This window comes from Xiphophorus maculatus, chromosome 1 (genome assembly GCF_002775205.1).
Source record: "Xiphophorus maculatus strain JP 163 A chromosome 1, X_maculatus-5.0-male, whole genome shotgun sequence".
In the NCBI taxonomy this organism is placed as follows: domain Eukaryota; kingdom Metazoa; phylum Chordata; class Actinopteri; order Cyprinodontiformes; family Poeciliidae; genus Xiphophorus; species Xiphophorus maculatus.
Window position 1 is genome coordinate 15,266,755 of NC_036443.1, and position 24,122 is coordinate 15,290,876.

A 24,122-nucleotide genomic window follows, 5' to 3' on the forward strand; every position below is an offset into this window, starting at 1 on the left:
TATGGGGGTACAACATCTATATTTCTATACTTGTATATGTATACAATACATATTTTGAATACAGGTCTTTGAAAGCATTTATTTTTATTATTTGGCTCTTTTTTCTTTTATTGTCAACCCATTTTCAGAGACGTAGTCCAGTGGCATGTCCTCCAAGCCCAACTTTACATCTGTTTATCATTGAGTTTGTTTGTATTTGTCAAAGGATCAGGCATGTTACAGCTTAATCTTTACGAGACAGAAGTCGTTGTTTTGGTCCCAAAATACGAGGATAGAAATCAGCACTTGTCTTGAATTAGAGCTTATGCCAGATATCTAGACGCAGTAACGAGCACAGACAGAAACATGAACCAGATGTCTATTATTTGGTCTATTTATGTCTAAAAAAACTTTGCAATCATTAAGGAGCCTCTGTCAAAACAGCTCACCCAAGATCACCAACACAAAGAAAACCCAAGTACAGCCATTTCCAAACCACCACTTCCCTTTGGTAATAATGGTGGCCTTTGGTCATAATATATTTCAAATAATACTGATTGATTAAAATATTACTCTCTACTGCAATCTTTCTGTAAAGGTGAAACATGGTTTATAATTATTCAGTTTGCTACAAAGGAGATGGAGGGCATTATTATGTATTTTCCAGGAACATATTGACATTTTATGGCTCAATCATGTTACTTTCAGTTATTGAAATGCTCAATATATCAAACAATAACCTAAAAACAAAAGTGACTTCGCATCATAGCTGCATCTCTGTCTTTTTAAAATCTCCTACTGTTTCCAACGCTTCACCATCGGAAGCAAAGGTTTGCCGTACTCTAAAGTCCAGCTGTTTGTGTTGTTTTTCTTTGCAAAGAAACAAGAAAATAAAGGCTAACGTACCACCTTGCCAGCATCAGCTTTGAGAACGGTCACTCATTGAGTCCTACAGTTAGCAGAAGGCTTTTACATGCTGTCTGTTTGTCTGTCTGTCTGATCCATTAGGCCGCATTTGTCACACAAGGGCCATTCAGTTAGCGCAGCGCTGTAAAACCGGCTTTTTGACATGGCCACCAGCACAAAGGCTGCTCTCCACTGTGGCGGCCCGTTTTCAAGTGCAGATGGTCGAGACAGCTGGGACAATTTAGTGATCTGAGGCTTTTAAACTGCCCCCCAGGCATGATAAAAAAAAAAAAAAAACAGCTTGAGTACCCCCTTGCATATTCTACACCACAAGTTTAAGATTGCGTCTGCAACACAAACACCATTTGTTCTCCGAATCTAGAAGACGAGACAACCCCTTCAAGACTCCGGGAACCTTAATCGCAGAACCTCTTCCAAAGTTTTAGAATCACTTGTCTTGTTTTCCTGAATGTATTTTGCTGTCTAGAAATAGGTACACAAGAACATCTGCATCATCTTGTTGGGATGTGGGTTTTGAAGTTGCTGGTAGCCGCTCAGTCAGAGAGGAACGCGCAGCACATGACGGAGCGGCTCTGATTACCAGCCGTCTAACCAGCTGTTTAATGAACACAGGGACCTCTTTCTCTGGAAATTAGTTTTCCCTTGAATACTGTGGAAGCCTTATCCAGGTCTATTTAAATGAGGTAACATGGGGAAGGTAAGCACCACCACATGAGCATTGTTTTCACAGTTCAAAGTGAGGAGAGAGTACTTTGCACTTCAAAGACACTCTTCTGGGAGGCAGTACAGTGGGGGTGGAGTGGGGTGGTGGGGAGAGGGGACAGGAAATAAGAATCGGGGTAATTAACAACTTCTGCTCAGTAATAAACCGCAGACACGGTACACTTCTGCCTCCAAAAAGCACTCCTTTAACGTTGTTCCGTTGCATCGAAGATGTTTCCCCTCAATTTGGAATTACACCGTTCATTTTGAGCTTATTCCGGACTAATAAAATCAGAATCAGAATCAACTTTATTGGCCAAGATTGCTTGCCCAAACGTGGAATTTAACCTCACTTTCAAGTATTACATACATGGTGATAAGGCAATGGTAAAAATAAAATATATTTGTATGGGGAAAAAGGATGTTGCCAACACCTGAACTACAGTAAAACATGTAAAAGTGGGTGCAGCTTAAGTTGGGTGTTGTCTGTTGACACTAGCCTAAAACTCAGTCGAAGTGAACTAGGATTAATGAACTAAACTCCCCCCTTGGTTTCAAAATCATTTTAAAGCATACGTCTTTTTATAGTTCAAATCCTAATTTCAGGTGGCTTCTCCTTCTCCTGAGGCCGTGTTTATTTAAGGATCACACAGTGGAAAACAGTGAGGAGCAGATCAGCGAGAAGCAGGGTGATGGGAGTTGGGGGGGGGATTTACATGAGAACAGGTTCCCAGCCTGGATTTAAACTCTTAACATTGTAATGGTGAGCAGACTTACAGAATGAGATTAAGCCTCCCGATCTGCATTTAATGGATGGCATGATTTGAAGTGGCCTCTACTTGAACTCTGAAATGTGAGAATGTCACACGGGGCGGCCTATTTGACATGTCGCCTACTGGTGAGAACTTGGAAAGGCTTTGATTGAGTTTTATCAATTAACTCTGTGAGGGGGGAAAATACTGTGACTTTCCTGGGAGTGTTTGAGCCTAATCATGACCACTGTTTGCCTCCTAAAGGCACAAAAATACTTATCTGGATAATCTAATTAGACACAATTCACAACAAAAGTGTCTGCATATATTCGTTTATTTGTTAATTCATGCTGTAACTGCCTTAACGAGATTAAGTTTCGGTTTTTGAAAGATTCCCTTTTCAATAAATGGCTTAAAATGAGAGAAATGTAGCCGTTGTGACTGAATAAGATCATAGTTGGTGATTTTGCAAGCATCACTGATACTTGATAAAAATACATTTTTCGTATTTTCTGTGTTTTTCTCATATCCCACCAAGGGCTTGATGTTGTATGCAAATGTTTTGTTCCCAGTGTGAGCAAATTATTTCACTGAGGTGGCTCTAGAAATCTTAGAACTTTTACCAGAGTAAGCATTTTGTTCATCCACAACACGCTATATGTAGACATGAGCAAAAATGCAGATATACAAACTCTTGAGATCACTTGAGATTCTACCCTGATGAAGCAAAGTGCTGGATTTTAACCAATAAAATCAGTTTGACAATCGGCATGGATTTTATTTTCATGTATTAATAAGACTGGAGTAGAAGTCATGAAGCTCGACACAGAGCTGCGCACAAGATAGGAGAAAAATAAGAAATCCATTTCTGTTTAAGTTTAGATCCACACATTTACAAGAAGTATAGCTTTGTTTTTAATTTGCTCCACACACATACAGAAGTGAGATTTAGTGTTTGTGCCTAAATCACAAACTTCAAGACTCTTTTAGCATCTATAAATTTTCATTTTGAGTCAATTTTGAGTTAAAATAAGATATCAAATGAGTTAGGCTCTTTTATCATCCTGTGGTAGGTCACAAGGAAAAATCCGTCATCATGCTACTAAAGTTGTTTCCCCTGTATTTCAAGTGTTAATGCAGTCCTCAACACATCAGAGCATTTACCCTTTACATGCACCTTGCAAGCAGAGCTGAAGTTGTGCCAGAAACCTTTGGGATCACTTGTGTCTTCCATGTTTTCATTTCTAAAATGGCTTCACAAAGAAGTCGCATTTGCAAAAATACTGTGGACGGTGACATTGGCTCTCCTTATTCTTTTATATGTTCTGTTACAAAATTTGTAATGTTTTAAAATGTATCCTTACATTGTTATAACAAACTTGTTGAATGTATCCTAGGGTTCAGTAAAACGAGTCTTGCATCTCTGGGAAAAAAAAAATTTGAGTTTAACATTTTAAAGAAACTTAACACATTAGGTAAATTGAAACCTGTAAACTAACTAATAGTGACTAATTATGATAATTTTGGTAACCTTATTTGTCTTCCCATGTTAAAAAAGGAAAAAACAAAAAATGTTAGTAGCGAAAGTGTAAGATGTAATATAAATATTAGTGATAACATTTTCTAAATCTAATCCAACATGCTGGCATGCCTCATGTTAGCCTGCCAGTACGTTTGATGTTGATATTGGTGCTGCCATTAAACTAGTTGAAGTTGGATATAAACTTTTTGAAAATAAAAGAATGAGATGATGGCATGTTAACATTTATAGGAACACAGCTAAGATGTGTCATGCATTAGAAATAGCTGCTTGAAGGGTTAAAAGCCTGAATTTACGTGCAGATTTGTCTTTAGCATTAGCATTGTCACTAAGCTAGCTAAAACTGGATAAAAACTCAAATTCTTTCTCCAAAACAGAAATTTTATCAAGCATGCCATTGACATTAGTATGAAGAACATCTTCGTCTGATTTATAATCCAAATATCTGTTGGATTTACTGCTAAAACTAACGACTGAATAATTAATAAACCTTACATTACAAACTAATGCGCTTGATTAAAATTAAATTTACTTAGCTGTTACTATTCAACACTTTCTAAAATTCATTTAGTGTGTGGGGCCTGGGCTACTTCCTTTTTCTTCTTTCTAAAGATGAGAGCAGCCACAACATGTCCAGTGAAGAAAAACACCGTGGAGGAGAAAATATTCAGTGAGATGTTTTTGTTTTTTGGTTTTTTTTTTTTTGTTTTTTAATCAAAGTCTTTTTGTCAGAACAATTGGAGGAGGAGTCAGCTCTCGGGGTCAGCATTTGGTTGAAATTGAGTGAAATTATGAGTAGCCCACCCCTTCACCTAACACGACCCCCCTCCTGCTTCCTCCGTCTCATCCCCACTCTATTGATGGGCTCGCCTGCATCATACTGGAGACCCCGTTGAGAGGATCTTTTCTCTCTATAAAGAGAAGATGCGGCTCGCGCGTCTTTGAGTTGTTCGCACTGGATTTTTGCAGCGCGCGCGCCTCTGTTGGTAACTTCAGCTGGCTCAACTGACCGCGAACAGAAAATACTTTTTTTTTTTTTTTTTTTTTTTACCCGGAACATTTGAATGAAACAGGATTTCCCAGAGTCGGAGTGTTTAAAAAAAAAAAAAAAAAAAAGAAATAATAATAATTTAAAAAAATAAAAAAAATCTTGATGCGCGCATTCTGCCGCATCTCCAGCGGCAGTTTCATATTCCGTGCGTTCTCGGAGCAGTTTGTGCTGCGGGTGGGGAACAGGAGCGCGAGGACAGATGGCTGCGCTCACGATACAGAGGACTGACAACTTTTTACACACCTTCCTGCAGGTTTGCTTCTTTTTAACTGGTATCACTTTATGTTTGATTTCCTCTGCATTGTTCCCCCTTGACTGTGCTGTAGTCTTTGCACATTATATACAAATATATATATTTCCAGTTATCACCTTTCTTTATCTATATCTATATCTATATTTCAAAACTACTCAAGTTTTGTGTAAAAATGTCGATTTCTGCTTTTTAATTGAATTTGGCCAACTTTTTGAAAATATTTATTTAAAAAAAAGGTAAAACAACATAACTTTTCCTAATGGTAATGCGTTTGTGTTTCACCGCACAGGACCGGACGCCCAGCTCCTCTCCGGAGGGAGCGCCCAACGCCCTCTCCTTCCTGGCCACCACCTGCAGCCAGGCCTGGCAGGTGGGCAGCACCATGGGCTCGGATGGGTCACAGTTTCCCTACGAAGGCACGGTCAGTTCCACATCTGGAATGTTTCAGCTATGGAGCAACGACATAGCCCCCAGCACTGCCCTCAGCACGCACCAGATGACTTTCACGGTGCCCAAGGTGCAGTTTCCTGGGCACATGCAGTCCGGCCTGGGTCACCACCATCATCACCACCACCACCATCCTCATCATCACCACCACGAGCTGCCTCTGACCCCACCGGCTGAACCTGCGTCCTCCTACTCCTTCGAACTGTCCCCTGTTAAGGTGCTGTCTTCGCAGCCGCAGTCCAGCAGCCCTTATTACCCCCAACACAACAGCGTGGGGCAAAACTTCCCCAGCTTTCTGCAGAATTCCTCCGCCAGGCATCACCTTTCGGGCGGCCACGTGGAGGACGGGCAGCAGTGGTGGAGCCTCCCACAAACCAACAGCGCTCCAGCCAACCATCCCTTCTCCCTGGGCAGGCAGCTGGTTTTGGGTCACCAGCCGCAGATAGCCGCTCTCCTCCAGGGCACCTCCAAGGGTTTGCTGAGCTCCACGCGGCGCTGCCGGCGATGCAAGTGTCCGAACTGCCAGACGAACAGCGGGGGGCTGGAGTTCGGCAAGAAGAGACTGCACATCTGCCACATCCCGGAGTGCGGCAAAGTGTACAAGAAGACTTCCCACCTGAAGGCGCACCTGCGCTGGCACGCCGGGGAAAGGCCCTTCATCTGCAACTGGCTCTTCTGCGGCAAGAGCTTCACGCGCTCGGACGAGCTGCAGCGGCACCTCCGCACGCACACCGGGGAGAAGAGGTTCGGGTGCCAGCAGTGCGGCAAGAGGTTCATGAGGAGCGACCACCTGTCCAAACACGTGAAAACCCACCAGAGCAGGAAGGGTCGGTCCGGGCAGCCCCCTCAGGGCACAGACCCAATGCTCGCTAGTATTAAAAGAGAGTGATTTGCTTTATGCAGATTAAAATAAAGCAAGAAAAAAATATATATAACTGTGGGAATCACATTTACTGCCATAGATTTGCACTACGGGGTAAGCGCTCCCTGAATGTTATTCTTCCTTGTCAGAATCCTGCTTTTGAACTAACCTGGACTTTGGTTGAGTGAAATTCTGACTGTTTTTGACCCTAAGATGAAGCTTTTGCAGTGATATTGTGATAGTTCAGCTTGAAGGATTAAAGAGCCTTTGATATTCATTATGTAAATCTTATTTAAATTTCAACTGGTGTGAAAGTCTATTTTTTCAGACTTTATTGTGTAAATATTTGACTATGTTAAACAGCTGATGATAGGGTTCTACCTTAATATGTGCTCTAAAGAATTAAGTTGAATATAAATGTATGCCTTAGCTGGAAAACTGCAATTATCTCTGAAATTGTTGGGGGGAAAAATTGCAAATCTTAACTCGGTTTTCATTCCGGATTTGCCCAACTGAAGCCCAGAAATTGTTTGGAAATTTGAACTCTCTGATTTGTCTGTTTTTAAGAGGCAACGTGATAAAATACGCTGCAGATCGATCCTTTTAAACTTTAAATTGTTTGTAAGTCATGTAAAACTATTCTGAACGATTTTATTTGGGTTTTGGCAGCATGTAAATTTGAATAAACACTGTCATGGAAAAAAAAAAGAAAAATAGTTTCTTATTGCATCATTCCTGAGTTTTGTAGAGTTTAACTTTCTCACCAGTTTTGTCCATTCGGAAAGATCTAGCATTTTGTTCCGATGGTAATTTGATTGCTTTTAGAATACAAATGCTGTCCATTGTGATGCCAGCGTGAAGGAAGAAGCTCCTAAAAAACACCCAACATGCTGGGGCTGTTCAAAGATTTTCACACCTCAAAGTAAATACTCATGCCATTGATGGGGGGCCGATTGCGCCGCCCGCTGCAATCAAGTTCACAGTCATGTGGCTTTTTAATGAGTGTTTTCTTCTCTTTTTTTTTTCCCAATAAAGAGGATTGAGTCAACAGCTGCATCACAGGGGCAGTGAAGAGGAATTCCCTGTGAATGGGACCCCTGTTGCCCGAGACCCCTCTGTGGTGACAGGAACTCCCTTTGATTTTGCACCCTTGTGAAAGTTAATACTCCCCTCCCTCCCTCCTCCTTCCCACCCAAGACCTCCATATATCATGGCCGTGTTACGATGGGCTCTGCTTTTACAGCCTAGAATGAGGCTTTATTCAGATGGCCAGCCAACCAGATGTCTGATCATCCAGGGGTTTCTTCTCTTTGTTTCAACTTCCTCTGGTGGGAAGCGAAAATAAGTGAAATATGTTGTCTTTGTTAAGGGTCCCACAGTGGAGGCCGAGTGATTCCAAAGCGACATTTGTACTTTATTGCTGCCATCGGCTTATTTTCATGCAATCAGAGTGAGAATCGCCTGTGCAGAAACCCCCAGGGCCAAGTCAAATAACCTGAAATTTATTCTAGAAAAAAAGCCCTGGCATGTAGTTAAATTGATTCTGTGAGTGAGTGGAAAACACTTCTTTTTCTTTATTGCAACAGCAGAGTCCACAGTGTGACTGAGAGCAGTGCGGCCAGACTAGTACTGCACAGAAATCAAAAGTCAAGTACAGTACTGTCAATCCAAACTTTATGGAAATTAACTCTATTTCTATTAATTATAGCACTAATTTTCAGCAATGACAGCATAACTGATGATAATGTCACGGTGATGACATTTTAAAAGTTATTTAGAGTCATTCCAGTCACTGGAACAGAAACTTAGCCAATGTAGACATTCAGAGTTCTTGCAACATTTAGACATACAGGCTGCAGAACTTGTTGCTAATGCAAATCTGACCATCTGACTTTATTTATGGTAATACTATGAACAGATGAGTTCAAACATTAAAGCTGAGACAGCAGCACTTAGAAAAGCCATTTTAAGGGACAGCATTAATTAGTAAATATCTGTGAAAGTTACAACATGCCAGACGTGTATCAAGACACATTTGAGTTCACAAATAAATTTAGAGTTCACAAGTAAGCAAAGAAAAAAAAAGTAAACTTGCTGCATGACAAAATCCTTGTATTAATTTCGGAAGAAACTGAAGAGACTCCTACACATAAACCCACACATTTTGCTCAGTTTCAAAAAGACACTTTTATTTTATATGATACAACTCCTTCTAGTCGCTCAAACGTGACATCAACCAGCCTTCTCTCTGCATTACACCTGTTACTTTTGGTTCTCTGTAGAGGTATTCCTTTGTGTGTTTCATGCAAAACTGATTGATCAGTCATTCCAATAAGAGCTCTGTAAAATAAACTGAAGTCAAAATCGGCCAATGTCCTATCTTTCTGGATTGTTTTGTTTTCAAAGTGAATGATAGTGGTAGTTTGTTTTGTTGTTTTTGTGAAAAGATTTCCAAGTATCTTTTGGACGTGAAATGTGAGGCCTTTTGATCTTTGGTGCAGCTGTATGATCTAACTGAACTGGAGTCGAAAGTCTTTAGGGACCCCTAGTGGCCACAAATAGGAGAGCTCTTCTCCTTTTGCAACTCCTGGTTTTTTTTAAACGCTAACAGTAATTAACATCTTTGATTCTTTATTTGAAAGAGGAATGGCAAGCCGAACCCTATAGTAAGGACACAAAACATCCTAATTGCTGAGCTGCTGTTGTTTTTGGCACTTTTTAGGAAGAAGAATCATGCAAACAACCAGCTGGACAGATGAGAGTTCTTGGCATACCAGGGTCATAGTTCATCCTTCAAGTGGCTGTGTTAAAGTACGCTTTTTTATGGTATGTACAGTATATGATCCATGAGGGCAAAAGTTATAGAACGAGGGTCTTGACATGACAAGAATTGACTTATAGTATAACTTACATTTTTTTAATATCATTTCTTATTTAAGGTTCACAAAAGATAGGTGTAATGTGGCATTTCTCCAGTCAGTGACGACTTAGGAGATTTTGCATGCAACACTTTGGGTGAGTCTCTATGGATGCGTTTTGAACTCTTGAGGAGTTGCCCAAAGAGGGGAAAAAGAAATCTGGGGTGACGTCATACCCACAAAGAACCTCCAGAGGGCTCCCGTATGCCTTCTTGTCCAGATCAAAGGGAGGCCGGTCAAACAGAATATTGGAGCACACAGGGCGCCCCTCAACACTGTTGCAACAAAGAAAGTTCCTCACTTTTCAATGAAATTTGAGAAAATAAAGTTCTTGCGATGACCACGTCAAATGTTCCAACTTTTCCGTGTTTGTTAACATAAACAGCAAACTCAGGAGTCAGCAGGGAAATTAAAAAAAAAAAAAAAAAAAAAGAATATAAATGGGGTTGTCTCCATTGCAGGGTATCAGAATGAAACTTAAAGAAATTTGCAGAGGAGACAAGAAGAGGCGCTCCTTGCCCGCTCTCATGTACACCGACATAATCCACAAGTCATTGTCACAAACACACATTCAGGCACACACTTAGCTCCAGTGATTGCCCCAATTAGGAATGGAATCATCCAAGATTTCGCTCCATCCCTTTCAAAGAGAGGAATACAAACTCTTCAAAAGAAAACAAACAACAACAAAAAAAAACAGAAGGTAGAAAGCAGAAATTGTCATATCACGGAGTGTTTTATAATTCTGAGCCTAACAGCATCGCGCTGGATGCTCTCGCTGTTCACTGAAGGTGATCAAGGCCACATCACCTCCCTTTTAAGTGGCTCTCTAAAAGGGAGCCAAGCAGTTTATATATATCTATATATATATATATATAGATATATATATATATGCATATATATATAGATATATATAGCCCACTGCTCCTTTATACTTCAGTTTCCTAGGAAGTCCCGCAACAAGCATACACCTCAGGTGTGCGAACAAGTACACAAGTGGTGTATTCACAGCGTTAGTTAGCTGTTGTCCTCCTGACTCAGAAGAGTTCACAGGTCGTCTTCGGCTAGCTGGGCTAGGTTGCTGGGACGTCGTCCGGCTGAGGGGCCTGACAGAGAAGCCTGGGGCACCACATCAGAAGCAGAGCCTCTGTAGAAACCCTCTACTGCTCTCTGCTGGGGGAAAAAGGGAACACTGATCAAAGCACTGAGTGGCCCTAATGGAGCCAGAATGTAAGACAGGGGTGCCCAAAGTTGGTCCTCGAGGGCCGGCATCCTGCATGTTTTGGTTCTCTAAAACATGCAGGATCCAATGATGGCTCGTTAGAAGGCCTAAGAAGAACATTGACATGCTGAAAAGGTTGTTACTACCACCAGGGAGAGAACTAAAACGTGCAGGATGCCGGCTGTCAAGGACCAACTGTGAGCACCCCTGATGTAAGAGAAATCACTTTTTTTCTGTATTTATAATACATCTTTGAAATCCTTCCTCATTTGTGCCTGTAAGGGAAACATTCAGGCACCAAAATTAAAATTATGTGCATGTGAGAAGCTTAGCATGTAAGGCATTTTGTAAAAGTTTCCATGCCTCTTAAACTTTTTTAACATTGTCACGTTACAGCCAGATACTTTAGTAGATCATAATAGGATTTCACCTGATAGAACAACAGCAATGCCTAATTTTAATGTGGGCAGAAAATACAACTATGACATCACTGAGTAGGGCATAGCTACAGTATCACCAGGAAATAACCATTCTAAATTGACAGGCAAGGAATAAAGAGTATAATGAGAAAAGCAGCCAAGAGTGCAGCTCCAAGGCCTCATTTACACATAACTTTAGCACAATACTTTGTTGGTGAAAAAAAAAAAACTAAAAAAAAAAACATAATAAGTTTTATTTGTAGTTTGCACCAAACACAGAAGAAGGTGCTCTGGGCAGATGAAATCAAAATTGAGCTCTTTGACGTACATACAAATCTCTATCTATGTGGTAGTGAAGAAATATGCTGCATCAGCTCTCGGAGTGAGCTTTGCAAAACGAATTGACGGAAAATTCAGTTTCTCGGCGTATAAAGCATGAAAGTGAAATTTTCTGATTCACTTTTCCTAAAAAGAAATTGGGAACTCTTCATCCTTTTTTTTTCGCTCTACAATTATTCACATTTTGTTGGTAGTATACATAAGATATCATAAGATTTGTGGTTGCATTGTGACAAAACGTAGAAAAGTTAAAGGATTATGAATATTTTCCAAAGCACTGTAGATGGATCTGACACCCCATCAGACTGGGAAACCGTTTTGCATATTTGATAGGCATCTCGTGGACAGGAAGTAGCCCAGGCCTACTTCCTGTTTGCTTAACATAATCAGCCCTCTGAGGACAAAAGCCCAATGATGACAGACGTACATCTTCTTGATGATAACGAAAAACAACTTTACAGAATGCTGCTGTTAATAGGACTTCTTCAAACTTCTTGACTTATTTTTTAATAGTCCATCGGTTTTCTTAATAATCTGCAGTAGATTTGGTCGATGCACTTGTTCTCCAATAGGGGGAGGTGTAACTCTTTTTGTCAAACACATTTCTTCACTCAGTCTGTGTCCACAGAAGGAGTTGCAGTTACAGTTTAATTAGCATTAAACAGAAAATTGGATTTGTTGTTAGATGTGGCAACATGGTCTGTAAGCAGTTCCCCACAGGCTTGTTTTCTGTGGTGTGTAATTCTGCAGCTTGTTCGGTTACCCTGCTTGTTGACTGCACAGCTCAGTGGTCATAATAACGTCGTAATCAATTGCATATATACACTACCTGTGCACCCTGAGTGGCCGGGGTGTACAGCCCATTTGATACAGCTGGACAGTTTGACTGATCGGAGAGACCCAGTCGGACGTGTGATGGTGAAGCAGTGTGGGAGACAGCAGGGACCGGAGTGGCCTGCAGATGTAGGTAAGGAAAAGGTGAATCACTCACTACTGAAGGTCATGCCCAAAGCAGTTTGCTGTTTTATTATTCTTCTTTCTACATTTAAGACATACAGCCACAAAAGCTTGAAAAACAGAGTTTCTGGCACAGCATGCACTGAAACAGTGTGCAACGGGTAACGGCAGTTTCATTTCCCACAGAGCGATACAGCTTGAGATACCTACACTCCTCAACGAGACCATCTCGCTCGGCCCTTGGCTCTGGCTTTGGCTCGGCAGGTAGAGCGTTGGCAGAGAGGTGTTGTGAGAGTGGAGGGAGGGAAGCTTGTGGCGGTCGATGGAGGCAGATGAGTGGGGCCTCAGGGCGCTCGTAGCAGACAGAGGGGGCCTCATGCTGCGGCCCAGGCTATTGGACTTGCTCTCTCGTCGCTGATACTCAATTGGTGATTGTAAGGCTGAGAGAAAAAGGGAGCGCAGTCAGTTTTTTGGCAAATTTCTGCAAGTGCGCTAAAGAGCATTGCATGAAGCAGATGCGTGTTTTTATTTTGTGAGAGGATAAAAGCCCAATCATGTTAATTATCTGGCAACGTTGTTCTTGTTCCGTTTGATATTGCAGTGTTATGACACGCAGTAATCCATTATTTATTGGTCCAGATTCACACACAGAAGCTCATTGATGTTAACGTCACCTACAAAATAAACAATCCTAGGGTGTTTATGAGCACTTATTAAATATTTGGTAACCCTGTCCATGAGGTTGCAATGACTAAAAACATGTTCTCAATTCATTTTATCCACATCCACAAATCACTAACACTTTAAACATTTGTTTCATTTTGCAAAATCTATCACAAAGTCTTTGATAGCTTATTTTATTAAAACAAAATGCATCTAAAATACTTAATGTAAGATGTTTGTGGGTTCATAAAGCTTTACACCTCCATGGCAATGTGTGAAGAGTGCTTAATGAGTGTTATGTTTAGACAGAATCTGTCCTGTGAAAAGCTTTGCATTAAAAAGTGTTATGACTGTGAAGTCGATGTTAAACCCCGGGCAGCTCAGGAACAGAACATATCTAAAATTGTCAGTCAGAGAAATGTTTGTCGATGTGTTTGCACCACAGAAAACTCTCCCTTTTTGAAAAATAATCACCCAAAAGTCTTTCTGAGCGATCAATGAAGGAACCGTTTGACTCATAATTACCTAAATAGTCACATCATTCTGAATTATTCTTTTCAGTGAGAGCTTTTAAGTTTCAGTATTTGCCTGAAGAAATGAACATGGTTCTTTCGCTCAAATGGAAATTGTACCAAAGGATAAAACCAAACTTTTTCTTCTTGGTATTTTGTGTTTGTAAATTTAGAATATCTTCACAGACTTACTTCAGTTGAACTTAAAATGCTCTGAAATAAGTCATGATGTGATCATCAAGGCTATTACAAATAACTGAAAAGTTTAGGACTATTATTGAATGTAAACCTAAAATTTAATTTAAAAAAATTATTTTGATAATTCTTACTGACTTAATGTTTGGATGATTTAATGTTAGACACCAAAAACAATGATTGTCTGTCTTTTTATACAGTGTACGTTTTGTCATTGTGTTTAAGAAATGCCAAAAAATCCCCATAACATTTATTTACTTAATCTCATGACATGCTCAGGCATTGATGAATAAATCAATGATTTATTACTTCTAGAGATAAATAACTGTCATTCAAGCATAGGCTGATCGTACCATTAAGAAAGTTGCGCTGACTTTCCAGGATCTGACCCACGTCGTTAACCCAAGCTCTGCAGATCTCAGCGGAGGAGCCCTGCAGCTGGTACCGCACCACGCTCCCATCTGGGTTTCGTGAGGTCAGTGCAAAACGCGTATCGTCGCCATCAACACTGGGCTCCATCCCCAGGCAGCTAACCTGCAAAACAACACATCTGACTAACACCTGGGAGGATAACATCCTGCTGAATCGCTTGTTAAATAACTCGTGCGATTCTCTGGAGACTCCATAATGAGGAGTTACACAACATGCTAATTCGGGGGGAAGAATTAGTGTGATACAAATCTGTTGTGTAACTCGCAACCTGGGTGGGTGTTGCAATTTTTTACTTCTAGGCATTTTGTTGTTTTGTTTTGTTTTTTTGTTACATCCTGCATGACTTCATGGAGGATGGAAAAGCACACACCTTGATGCTGCTTTTAAAGATGTATCCAGGGATGGAGAAGTCTTTCTTCTTGTCAATGGGCTCACTGAAGATTACCAGCTGCTCAAACAGGAAGACTCGTCTCTCCTTGGCTCGAGATAGAAAGCCACTGTCCTGCTCTGTGACAGTGAAAGTTCCCTGCTGAAGCAGCTTGCCCTGGGCTGTGATATTTCCCTGGTACACAAACATAAAAAGAAACAAAAAAAAAAGACGAAAAGTGTTGCTTCTCTTGTACCGTATGCAGGGAAAAAGCTGCTGTAAAGACAAACCTCAAAGCCTTGTAATCTGCCCACATTCATCATGTCATCGCAACGTTTTGGCACCAAGCACATCACCTCCACCGCTTTCTGTGTGCGAGACAAGAATAAGAGTTGTTGTCTTGGACACTCACATTCACAAAATATCTTCAAATCATGAATGTTTCCATCAGGACTCTCACCTCTAACTCTTTAGTGTCCTTCCCAGCTTTGACACAATACGTCAAAAGGTCCTGTAGAAACAAACACAGCACGGTCACCGGAGCATTACAGGTTTACTACCCAGAGTAAAGCGAGGATATCTGGTGGTCTGTTTATGGGTGTTTAATTCATTAGAGTACAATACAGTAAAGTTTTAAAGAAGCAAGAGCTTTATACAACTGACCAGAAAAGACATTAACATGTTATTGTTTGAATCATCTGTCAGGGAGGGAGTCCCATTCTGTAATTTGCCTCTTCATCTGTTAGTGGAAAGCAGCCTGACAGACAATATGCTCAGTGTGTGTCTTGATGTTTTAGGCACACGATGTTTACATAAGCCCCCATGCCATAGCTGTGTGTGTTCTGACAACTGCTCTGTGCATGTGCTTGGGTTGCTGGTGTGTTGGTCAGTGGCGAAGCAATGACCCATTTGTCACCTTCAGCAGAAGCTGGTACTTCATGATCCTCTGGACAGGTTTGATGAGCAGGTCATTGAGCTGCAGTCTATGTCCCAACTGCTGTCTGAGCTCCTAGAAAGAAAAACAGCAATTCACATGTCAGCAACATCTCAAAACACGACCTCTGATTGATGACTTGCGTAATCTAACTCAAAGTGATTGGGGATAGACACCAAAAATGAGGTGGCAGCTGTAAAGGGATTCACGTAAACATGTGTTAAACATAGCAGAGACATCAGTGCATGCTAAAATTTAGAATGTGACAGCAAACTGCTGCTGAGACAAAACGAAAACCGCAAACAAATTAAATTGTTCATTTTTCCGGAGAAAAGCTGATTTTTCTCACCTCAAAGTAGGTCTCAATGTACTCTGAGACAATATGTTCTGACTTGGGCTTGTTCTGGCAGTACACAACGTACATATGGAGACGTCGCTCCTGAAAACCAAAACCAAAAAATAAATAAATAAAAAACTCTCAAAATGAATGTTGGTACAGACTAGTAAATGCTACTGTTGGCTTTCAAAATACAATGAAATTATAACAAATTCCCCTAAAAGCAAATCACACATTTCTCTTATTTTATCACAGCATTTTGAGTATTTCATAAATCAAGTTGTCTTATGCATATGTATGTGAATTATTGGTATTGCTCATTACACATCTCTGTTTTGTGGATTGAACTTATTTATATTTACCTTAATATGTTACTGCCAAAAGAAATGAAGGTCTATGCAATGGTAATGATAAGAAGTGATCGGCTTGTGGGTGTGAAATGTCGGCACGTGATTATGAAATGTGGTGAGAATTAGCAAAAGGGGGAAATTTACTCTAAGCTTTTCTGAATTTTTGTATTTTTTTCAGACTAATTCCTTTTTTCTTAAGCTTTAGCAGTCAATTGTATGTTACCCTTTTAAATATTTTGTAAATTGAAATATTTGTACTACTGCTTTGTTCTCAAAATTAATTAAAAGTCATGTATGTCATTTTGTTACTGTATCTTTGTAATTGTCTATTCCTAATATTATACCAATTTGAGTCCCAGTGGGGGAACAATGTTTCTTTGATAGCAGCACAACCATACGAAATGCCTCCGAAAGTGAAGAGAAAAGGAAACTGTTTTTCAATGTGTGCTTAGTCTGGCTGCTGTTTGGGATGAAAGGCAGGCAGAACAACAATGATTTGTCTGCAAGTGCAGCGCCTTTGAAGCTGACTCTGTCTGGTAGTGCCTACTCTTCTGTAACTAATTGGCATGGGAGAGCAGATATGGCAGCGCTGAGAGAACTAATGGCTTTACATGTAAATGAGCACCAGGTTATGTATAATTTACCCAAGCCACCCTTCAGTGTAACCAGAGCCTGTCGATGTATAACAGCACCTAGCAACCAGCCCGCCCAGATCTGCAGACTACGGGCCGCATGTAAACAGCCGCCGTCCACGTATGAAAGGCTGTTCTGTGTCTGCCTTCCAGTACTCAGTATAAATCTGTTTTCACACGTGTTGCAAGCTGCTTGTGTGTAAGTGAGCACACATGGCGCATATTGGTGACACGGATCTTGTTAAAAGCGGCTCGAGCTTTCTGCTTTTCATTAGGGCCTTGTTCCCAGTCTGCTTGTTTTCACAGTTTGACACCGTGCTTAGATTTAGTTGGAGCTTTTTATTAATCCCCCACCGGCCTTTTAAGTTGATTATCCGGTGGGCTAAGTCTCTCTGGATTCCAAAAGGAGCTTCAATAAGAGAACGAGTGAACAAAGCGGGAAAGCGGAAGAGATCTTTGACTTAATTATGTTTGAAGCAGAAGCAAAGTCGAGCTAGTTGAACTGGCCGTTCGTGTCTGCCTAGACTGCATGTGCCACTACTTAACCAATACACATGAATCTAATTTTATTCCCCATGTGACCCCATTGTGACTGAAGATCATCTCTTCAGCTTCCCAATGGTTCTAAGTTTCAGACAGAGGATTTTGCGTCAACACAGCAGTCCTCCCGAGGGGAAGAACATTTGGTCTTCTTCTTTGTACATTAATCTGTTTCCACTTAATAAAAATGTTCCAAAAATGTAATTTATTCTTTTACTTTTAATGATGAGTATTACCAAGTTAATTTTTCCACTGGAGCACGTTGGTGACTGCTCATTTCAGCATATGTCTGTCATGGTGTGTAATGATTGCTCCTCATTTGTTAAAAAAAAAGAGATCATGATACATTTCAATGGTACGTGGAAGACAATGGACAACTGTCATTTTTTTGGTATTGTGGAGGACAGCAGTATTATTGCATGTACTGTAGGTTTTTCTGTGTGCCAGCCTTTCATTAACAGAGCGGTTGATGAATGGTATGGATCTTCTTAATTTTTTAACTAAAACAATCCTGAAAACATGTTATTGTCCAGCAGGACCTTTTGTGTCCCTCTCTGGCCTCATGTGGGGAAGGTGTCCCCACAAATTCAGGTGTGAAAATTGATTTTCTTATTTTTTCCTAAACATTAATGTCATGTGAACAGAGTGGTACAATCTTTCTTTTGAAAAATAAATCCATGTATGTCTACAAGAAACTTTGGCACAATAATAAGTGCTTGTATAGCCTATGATTGATGAAAATGTTTTTCTTTTTGGAATTACTCAGTTTTCTGTTCTTGAACTGGTACAAAATGCCAGGACGGGATGTTTAACAGGTACAAACACACAAAAGGCACATCGATGCATCTTGGTTTCCAAATACATTTTTAATTTTGATTTGAATACATTTTTTTCTAATTGTGGTCCATTTTATCTGTCTGATCCTTTGTAGCCGTCTACACTATGCTTTCCCTCGGGTTCAGTAGACCAGATGCCTTTAATTGTTTCAGACATATGTTGCACAGTCACAAGTGAAACAGCTTTTGTGGTCGTAACTCCAAAACTTTAACCTATTATTTTATTACTTTTTGTTCTATTTCTTTGAATTTCTGCATGCTCTTCTCTTGCTAACTCAGTTTGTGTTCACCACTTGTCCCTTATTCTTATTTCTGATACATTTACTATTGGTTGAACTTGTTTATTTTGTTTCAGAGTATATTCATGGTATTTGTGTTTCTTTTTACTTACCTTTGTTTGTCCCATGTAGATCTGCAGCAGGGCAGGAGTATAGGAGGGGCCGGCCCAGTATTTCCTGCTTAAATGGCTAGATGATGTCACTGATTGCCTTGCTGGGTTCTACCAATTAGAGGGTTTTCTTTGAATATTGATCTGTTTGTTTTTCTTTAAAGTAACTTTTTGAGTTATCTTACAGGGTTTATTTTTGCAGACTATTTCATTATGTAGATGAGTTTGTAAATTTGATTAATAATTGTATTTTTGTTTCTGTTTAGACTTTTTTGTTTTGTTTTGTTTTTTTACCTGTTTAATTGTGGTTTGGTCCACTCATGTGCAGGTGTGTTGCCAATTGGCTATAAAACGAGTGTTTTTGGGAAGCTCAGGAGAAAAGGTGGTTGTCAGAGTGTGAAGAAGCAAATAAAAATTAATCAGAAGACTCTGGAAACTGGTGGCTGGTGCGTTGTTGTTCACCTTGTGGTTCCTTGACCACAGTATTTTACAAATGGTGGCAGCGGTGGTTCCAGGCCGATAGGTGACGGATATGCAGAAATCAGCCAAGACAAGGAGGCATCTGGGGCCAGTGGATTGTTCCACAGACGAGGCCTTTGATGAGGAAAACCAGCCAGAAGCTTCTGGTAAGCAGCGCCCTGAGGCACAAAGTTTTTTCTGAACTCTCATCTTTATTGAAAGGTCTGATGCAGCAGCATGCTGACCAGGAAGCAAAATGGTTTGACTCATAAGTTTTTGTCTGGCCTGCATTTTTGTTTGGTCGGTTTTGTCAGTTTTTGGTTGGTTTGGGTTGCAGATTAGGCCTTCCCATTATCATTTTCATTTCATACCTGACTTTTCCAAGTATGAAATAAGATCTTTCACACCGGTCATGTGTAAGCTCCTTCCTGCCATGTGGATGCTTCATTTCTTCCTTGACAACCAAAAAATGTAAGTAATTTTCTATGATATAGTGCAAGTTATACCAAACCAAAATAACACTGAGTTATTTTGGTTTGAGTCTTGGTTTTAAACGGTAACATTTTATGAAAGTAAATATGCCTAAACAAGGGGTGAAAATAAATGTGAAATGAATGAAACAGAATTAAATACAAAGTGTCCAGACAATAATGCAAGACCAGGTTAGATTATGGGTGAGATTTGAGAATTTTTGACTAATTCTCCATAATTGATGAAAAAGAAAAAACTATGGCTACAAAATGCTTTTGTGTTTTCTCCTGTATCAAATTGCGGTAGGATGGGAAGATCAGCCAATGTGTAGGTTTGTTGCTGTCACTATCAGAAAACCGCTACTGCTTTAGTAATAAAAGATAATTTTATGTATGTATATACGCAAGATATGTGATTAAAAGTGAAACTTTCTCCTCCATGTCTTGTGTTTTTTTTTTGTTTTTTTTTGCTTGATTCTTGACCTAGGGTAAACAGAACTATGTCAAGTAATTTGGGGGAGGTTGGAAGTTTTACATCAAAAAGCTTTCTTTTCTTTCTCACCAGTCCAGACTGTTAGATCAGCCGGTAAGTCATTTCACTGAGTACTGTTGCTAAAAGCCCAACCTGACTGAGAAGTATCAGTGAGAGGGAAGTGGAAAGAGCCAAGCTGGGAGTGGAGCGAGGAAAGGAAAGAGCCACGTCTGTTTTCTTTCCTTTCTTTTCCATCACACCCAAAGCAGCAAGGAAGCAGACACAGACCCACCTACTCCTCTAATATGCATGTATGTATATGCCTACATGATGTTTAAATGTACTCACATGTTTACTAAAAAGCTGAGCCAGGTTTTCTGGCTCCTCCAAGCACTTCTCCAGCTCTTCCAGGAAGTAGCTGCACAAAAAAAGAAACACACACACATTCAGGCACGCACACACACAAACACAATCATCCTCCCAAAACGGAAGTTCAGATTTGCTTCATGAACTTTTGTTCCTTCGTTTTCCACTGAGACACAAACACATTACACCCCGCAGACTGCCGTTTTCCTTTCACTTTGCCTGCTTTGAAACACGGAGCTTTCAACATTCTTTAAATGGAAGAAAAATCCTTAAATACTTGCAACTCACTCTTTGTGCCAGTCATATATTTGGTGAATGTTTCCAAAAACAATCTTGTCCTTTCCTTTCATACCCTCTGGAACACCTCTGGAACTCATTGTAGCCATGTAGCCCTGCAAAAGGACGAACAAGCAAACCAAACAAACAAAAAAGCTGATCATACCAGCAGTGCATAACTAAGTCATTACAGCAAAGAGCAGCAATCCCACACCAGATAATGCTAAGCTTTTATTAACTTTCAGATGGCAAGAATTCCTCTCTAAACCAAAATATCTGCTGCTATTTAAGGCAACGGGAGATGGATTGCACTGTAATATAATACTCCTTAGGCTTATAATTCATGAAATCTGCTTAGGACTGGAGACGGTGGGATGGAAGCAGACCAAAGCGTGGAGTGAAGTGAAGGGATTGCGATGATTAGGATTTGGACCTCTCTTTGATAGACTGGGTGGATGAATGTCAGTGCAGACTGTGAGGTTTACCTCCACTATGAGCCCCAGGTCTGCCACATAGTCCTTCTCTGTCTCTATAAGCTCATTCAGTACATACCTGGAGGAGCAGACAGAGACGATTAGTGTTTCTGAAGTTATTTCACATCTTAAAGCACATGACGGCACTTTGATAATTTAAAGAATTTTCTTTATGCCTTTCAAAAAAAACACTCAGTTCCCAGATTTCTGGATGTCGCAGAGAAAAACGCAGGCGCTTTTCAGCTGGTGCATTTTTACTTGAATGGATCTAATTTAGCAGAACATCCTGCAAAGGTTTTGAAGTCAGCAAACAGGAAATCAGCTGTGCACACACAAAAAGTGGACACTCGCAGGTTTTTGATCCCTTTTCAGTGTCTCCTAAAGAACAGCAACAAGCCTCAAATGTCACTTGAAAGAGTTCAGCATAAAACATTTAACATAAGATAGTAGCTAAAGAGTACCAGTCAGGTTAGAAGCTCAGAGGGATTTCAAGTGTATATACATTAATACATTTGCAGTTCAGACGCATATTTTTATTTTTATTTTATTTTATTTTTTGCATGCCTGTCAGTTTATGTAAAGTAAACTCTGCTTGCATTAAATGTTTAAAAATGTCAACAGCAGCTGCTCTTGCTGCAAGAAAAGTATATTTTGTTTTGGCACCACAATGCCTTTTTTTTTCCCAGTTTTGACCAATATTAGATTAACTTTCGATTACATATGGAGGACCATGAGCAACCGTCCTGTTTCCAGATGCTGGGGGAACTAGGCAGGAGGCAGCAGGATTATTGTAAATAGGTGCTTGATAAAATGAAGACTTAAAAATTACTGTTATAACACAAATCATATTCTTCTGTCAAACCTTCAAGGTGCAAAACTGAAAATCTGAGAAAAATTCAGAAACATTACCAGAAGTTATGGGGACTACCATCACCTAATGGCCAGAGAATCAGCTGGTTACCATGGAGACTGACCCATAGTACTTTTGTACGTGAGTGCTCTTGATGCTTGGGTATCAAAACAAAAAAATATTACTTCATTGATATTTTCTGGACAAGAGAATTAGAATTTTTTTTCCTCGTGTTTCATGAAATTATGTCATTTGCTTGCTGCTTGTGAGGACAATAACAAGTCATAGCAAAAAATTGAGACAATAATGTTATCATTGCATTTTCATGCAATGCAAACGAGGAGTTTAGTCATGCTAAATGTTGTAGTCATGCTAAATGTTGTAGTCAGATTGTGTGCAGACAACATGATCTAATTCCACAAGTAGGTGGTGCTCACTTCTCTCCTGAAAACACCTTAAATTTTTACTATTATCCTTTTTCCAGCTAAGCAATATAGATTTACTCCTTTAGAACAGTTTATCTCAGATTATTCTTCCTCTGCCGCATCCACCCATTAATCATTACCTCATCGGGCCAGGATATTTGTATTTGTGTATTTTTGGTAGCCCAGTAAAACCGACGTACCAGAAACATCTGCAAACAGCAGTGATGGATGACAAAGCCCCATCTAATGACTCACTGGAGGTTAGTTTCATAGTTTATAAAGTCGTAACATGAATGGTAATAGCACCTTGCACCAATCTGGTGGCTGAAAAACACATAAAAAACAATAAACATCTTTGCTGTTGAGCTCATATGTCTAGTTATTAAATAATTTAGCAATTAATTGCGAGTAATTAATTACAGACCCTGCAATAAACTTGATTGAAGATTTTAAGAATCCCACCACTAACTGAAATAAATTAAAGTTTGCTATTTTAACATCACAAAATGTTAAAAGGTTCAGGGGAAATGAAAAAAAAATCAAATCTACCTGTGTTTTGGTAAAACTGGACTCCAGCTACTATCCTCAAAAACGTAATAAAATAACGTTTGTCTGGATTAAGTAATTCTGCAATGTTGTCTGTTCCTGTCATATGTGTAATTACAGTAGTTATCTTCTTATTCATAAGAATCACATTTGAAAAACCCAGTTAACTGAGTGCAAAATGTGTATTCCATAATTGTAGAATTTAAAGAAGAGTACTTCTTGATATTTTCCACCCTACTTATACATTATCCAACATTACTAAGCAAAGGGAAAACTATGGGTTATTGGTTTGCAGCCTGACTCAGATAATGTCCCTGTCATGTAACTGTCATCATTTGATTATTTCTTGGCGTCTTGTTTTACGAGCTCATCAAGTTGAAAAGTTGCTCATTAATTCCAATAAGAGCCGGCAAACAGGCGAAGCCTCAGGGGTTAAATCTTGGCATAAGTGACGTTCTGCAGCTGCGCTCACACGTAACGCTGTTTGTGCCGGGCCACGTTTAATGTACGACTGCAATATTCCGACGACAACTGCTGTGCCATGCATAATGTGTGGACATTCATCCTGATAAAACACTTACATGCTTTTCTCGAAGGCACTTCTCCTTTCCTCTTCGGTCTCAGCCACAGCGGACCATTGGCTGGAGGTGTCGTCCATCAAGACAGAATCACTGTCCTTGGGCGGAAGACCGGCAGACTGGGTGTCCTGAGGAGGCAGAGACAGACAGACGGATTGTTTATCAGGAGCCTTGTGCCAGTAATGTGGATCATGCCAGGAATAAAACAAACAAAGGGAGATAAAGAGCAGAAGAGCAATGGTAATGATGCAGGTTGCTAAGGGGACCGGGGGGTGGGAGGGGAGCAGACGGGTACGAGAAACAGAGATTGAAAGATAAAGAGATTGGAATCAGATTGCTGCTGTTAATGATCGGCGCTGTGCCACACATTACAAACAATAAATCAAGAGTCAGAACTCGACAAGCGACACAGCTGTGGGATCTAATAAAACTGTAAAGACTCTTGATAAAGTTGTTGCTCCAGGGGAAGTGGAATTACAACCACAGCAGACTGGGCTCAGCGTATTCAACATGTGAAAAAGAAACAAACAGAATACGCTAAGAAATATTTAGATGTTCTTTTGGGGGCGAGGTTTCTTTCTGCTCACTTTCTTTATGTACCATCTCTCCGACTGTATCTATGTCAGCATCTCTAAGTGTGGTCTTTGTGGCTG

The 24,122-nt window shown here is 40.1% G+C and overlaps 2 protein-coding genes across 4 annotated transcripts in view; one reads left to right on the plus strand and one right to left on the minus strand.

The window, feature by feature from the left end:
• Positions 1 to 4,516: 4,516 nt before the first annotated feature.
• On the plus strand, positions 4,517 to 7,206 carry LOC102228929 (transcription factor Sp5-like). The gene is made up of 2 exons (XM_005814541.2): positions 4,517 to 5,204; positions 5,494 to 7,206. Exons 1-2 carry the CDS (start codon positions 5,151 to 5,153, stop codon positions 6,538 to 6,540), a joined length of 1,101 nt encoding a protein of 366 aa, XP_005814598.1. The 5' UTR covers positions 4,517 to 5,150; the 3' UTR covers positions 6,541 to 7,206.
• Positions 7,207 to 8,683: 1,477 nt separating this feature from the next.
• LOC102229446 (rho guanine nucleotide exchange factor 25-like) overlaps positions 8,684 to 24,122 on the minus strand; it is a 69,695-nt gene continuing 54,256 nt past the window's right edge. For 2 of the 3 annotated variants that reach the window (XM_023336212.1, XM_023336223.1), the window contains 13 exons: positions 23,473 to 23,597; positions 21,083 to 21,149; positions 20,610 to 20,713; positions 20,304 to 20,373; positions 15,821 to 15,910; positions 15,454 to 15,546; positions 14,998 to 15,048; positions 14,828 to 14,905; positions 14,541 to 14,732; positions 14,092 to 14,272; positions 12,579 to 12,808; positions 12,241 to 12,366; positions 8,684 to 10,604 (listed from right to left, as the gene is read on the minus strand). In XM_023336212.1, the coding sequence (XP_023191980.1) occupies positions 10,479 to 10,604; positions 12,241 to 12,366; positions 12,579 to 12,808; positions 14,092 to 14,272; positions 14,541 to 14,732; positions 14,828 to 14,905; positions 14,998 to 15,048; positions 15,454 to 15,546; positions 15,821 to 15,910; positions 20,304 to 20,373; positions 20,610 to 20,713; positions 21,083 to 21,149; positions 23,473 to 23,597 (1,533 nt within the window). In that variant the 3' untranslated portion in view covers positions 8,684 to 10,478. The remainder of the gene's footprint in view (positions 10,605 to 12,240; positions 12,367 to 12,578; positions 12,809 to 14,091; positions 14,273 to 14,540; positions 14,733 to 14,827; positions 14,906 to 14,997; positions 15,049 to 15,453; positions 15,547 to 15,820; positions 15,911 to 20,303; positions 20,374 to 20,609; positions 20,714 to 21,082; positions 21,150 to 23,472; positions 23,598 to 24,122) is intronic. The other variant, XM_023336218.1, reaches the window with a different exon arrangement.

Coding starts and splice junctions, on each gene's coding strand:
- LOC102228929 (XM_005814541.2), top strand. CDS start 5,151: ATGGCTGCGCTCACGATACAGAGGACTGACAACTTTTTACACACCTTC. Junction 5,205..5,493: donor TTTTACACACCTTCCTGCAG/GTTTGCTTCTTT, acceptor TTCACCGCACAG/GACCGGACGCCCAGCTCCTC.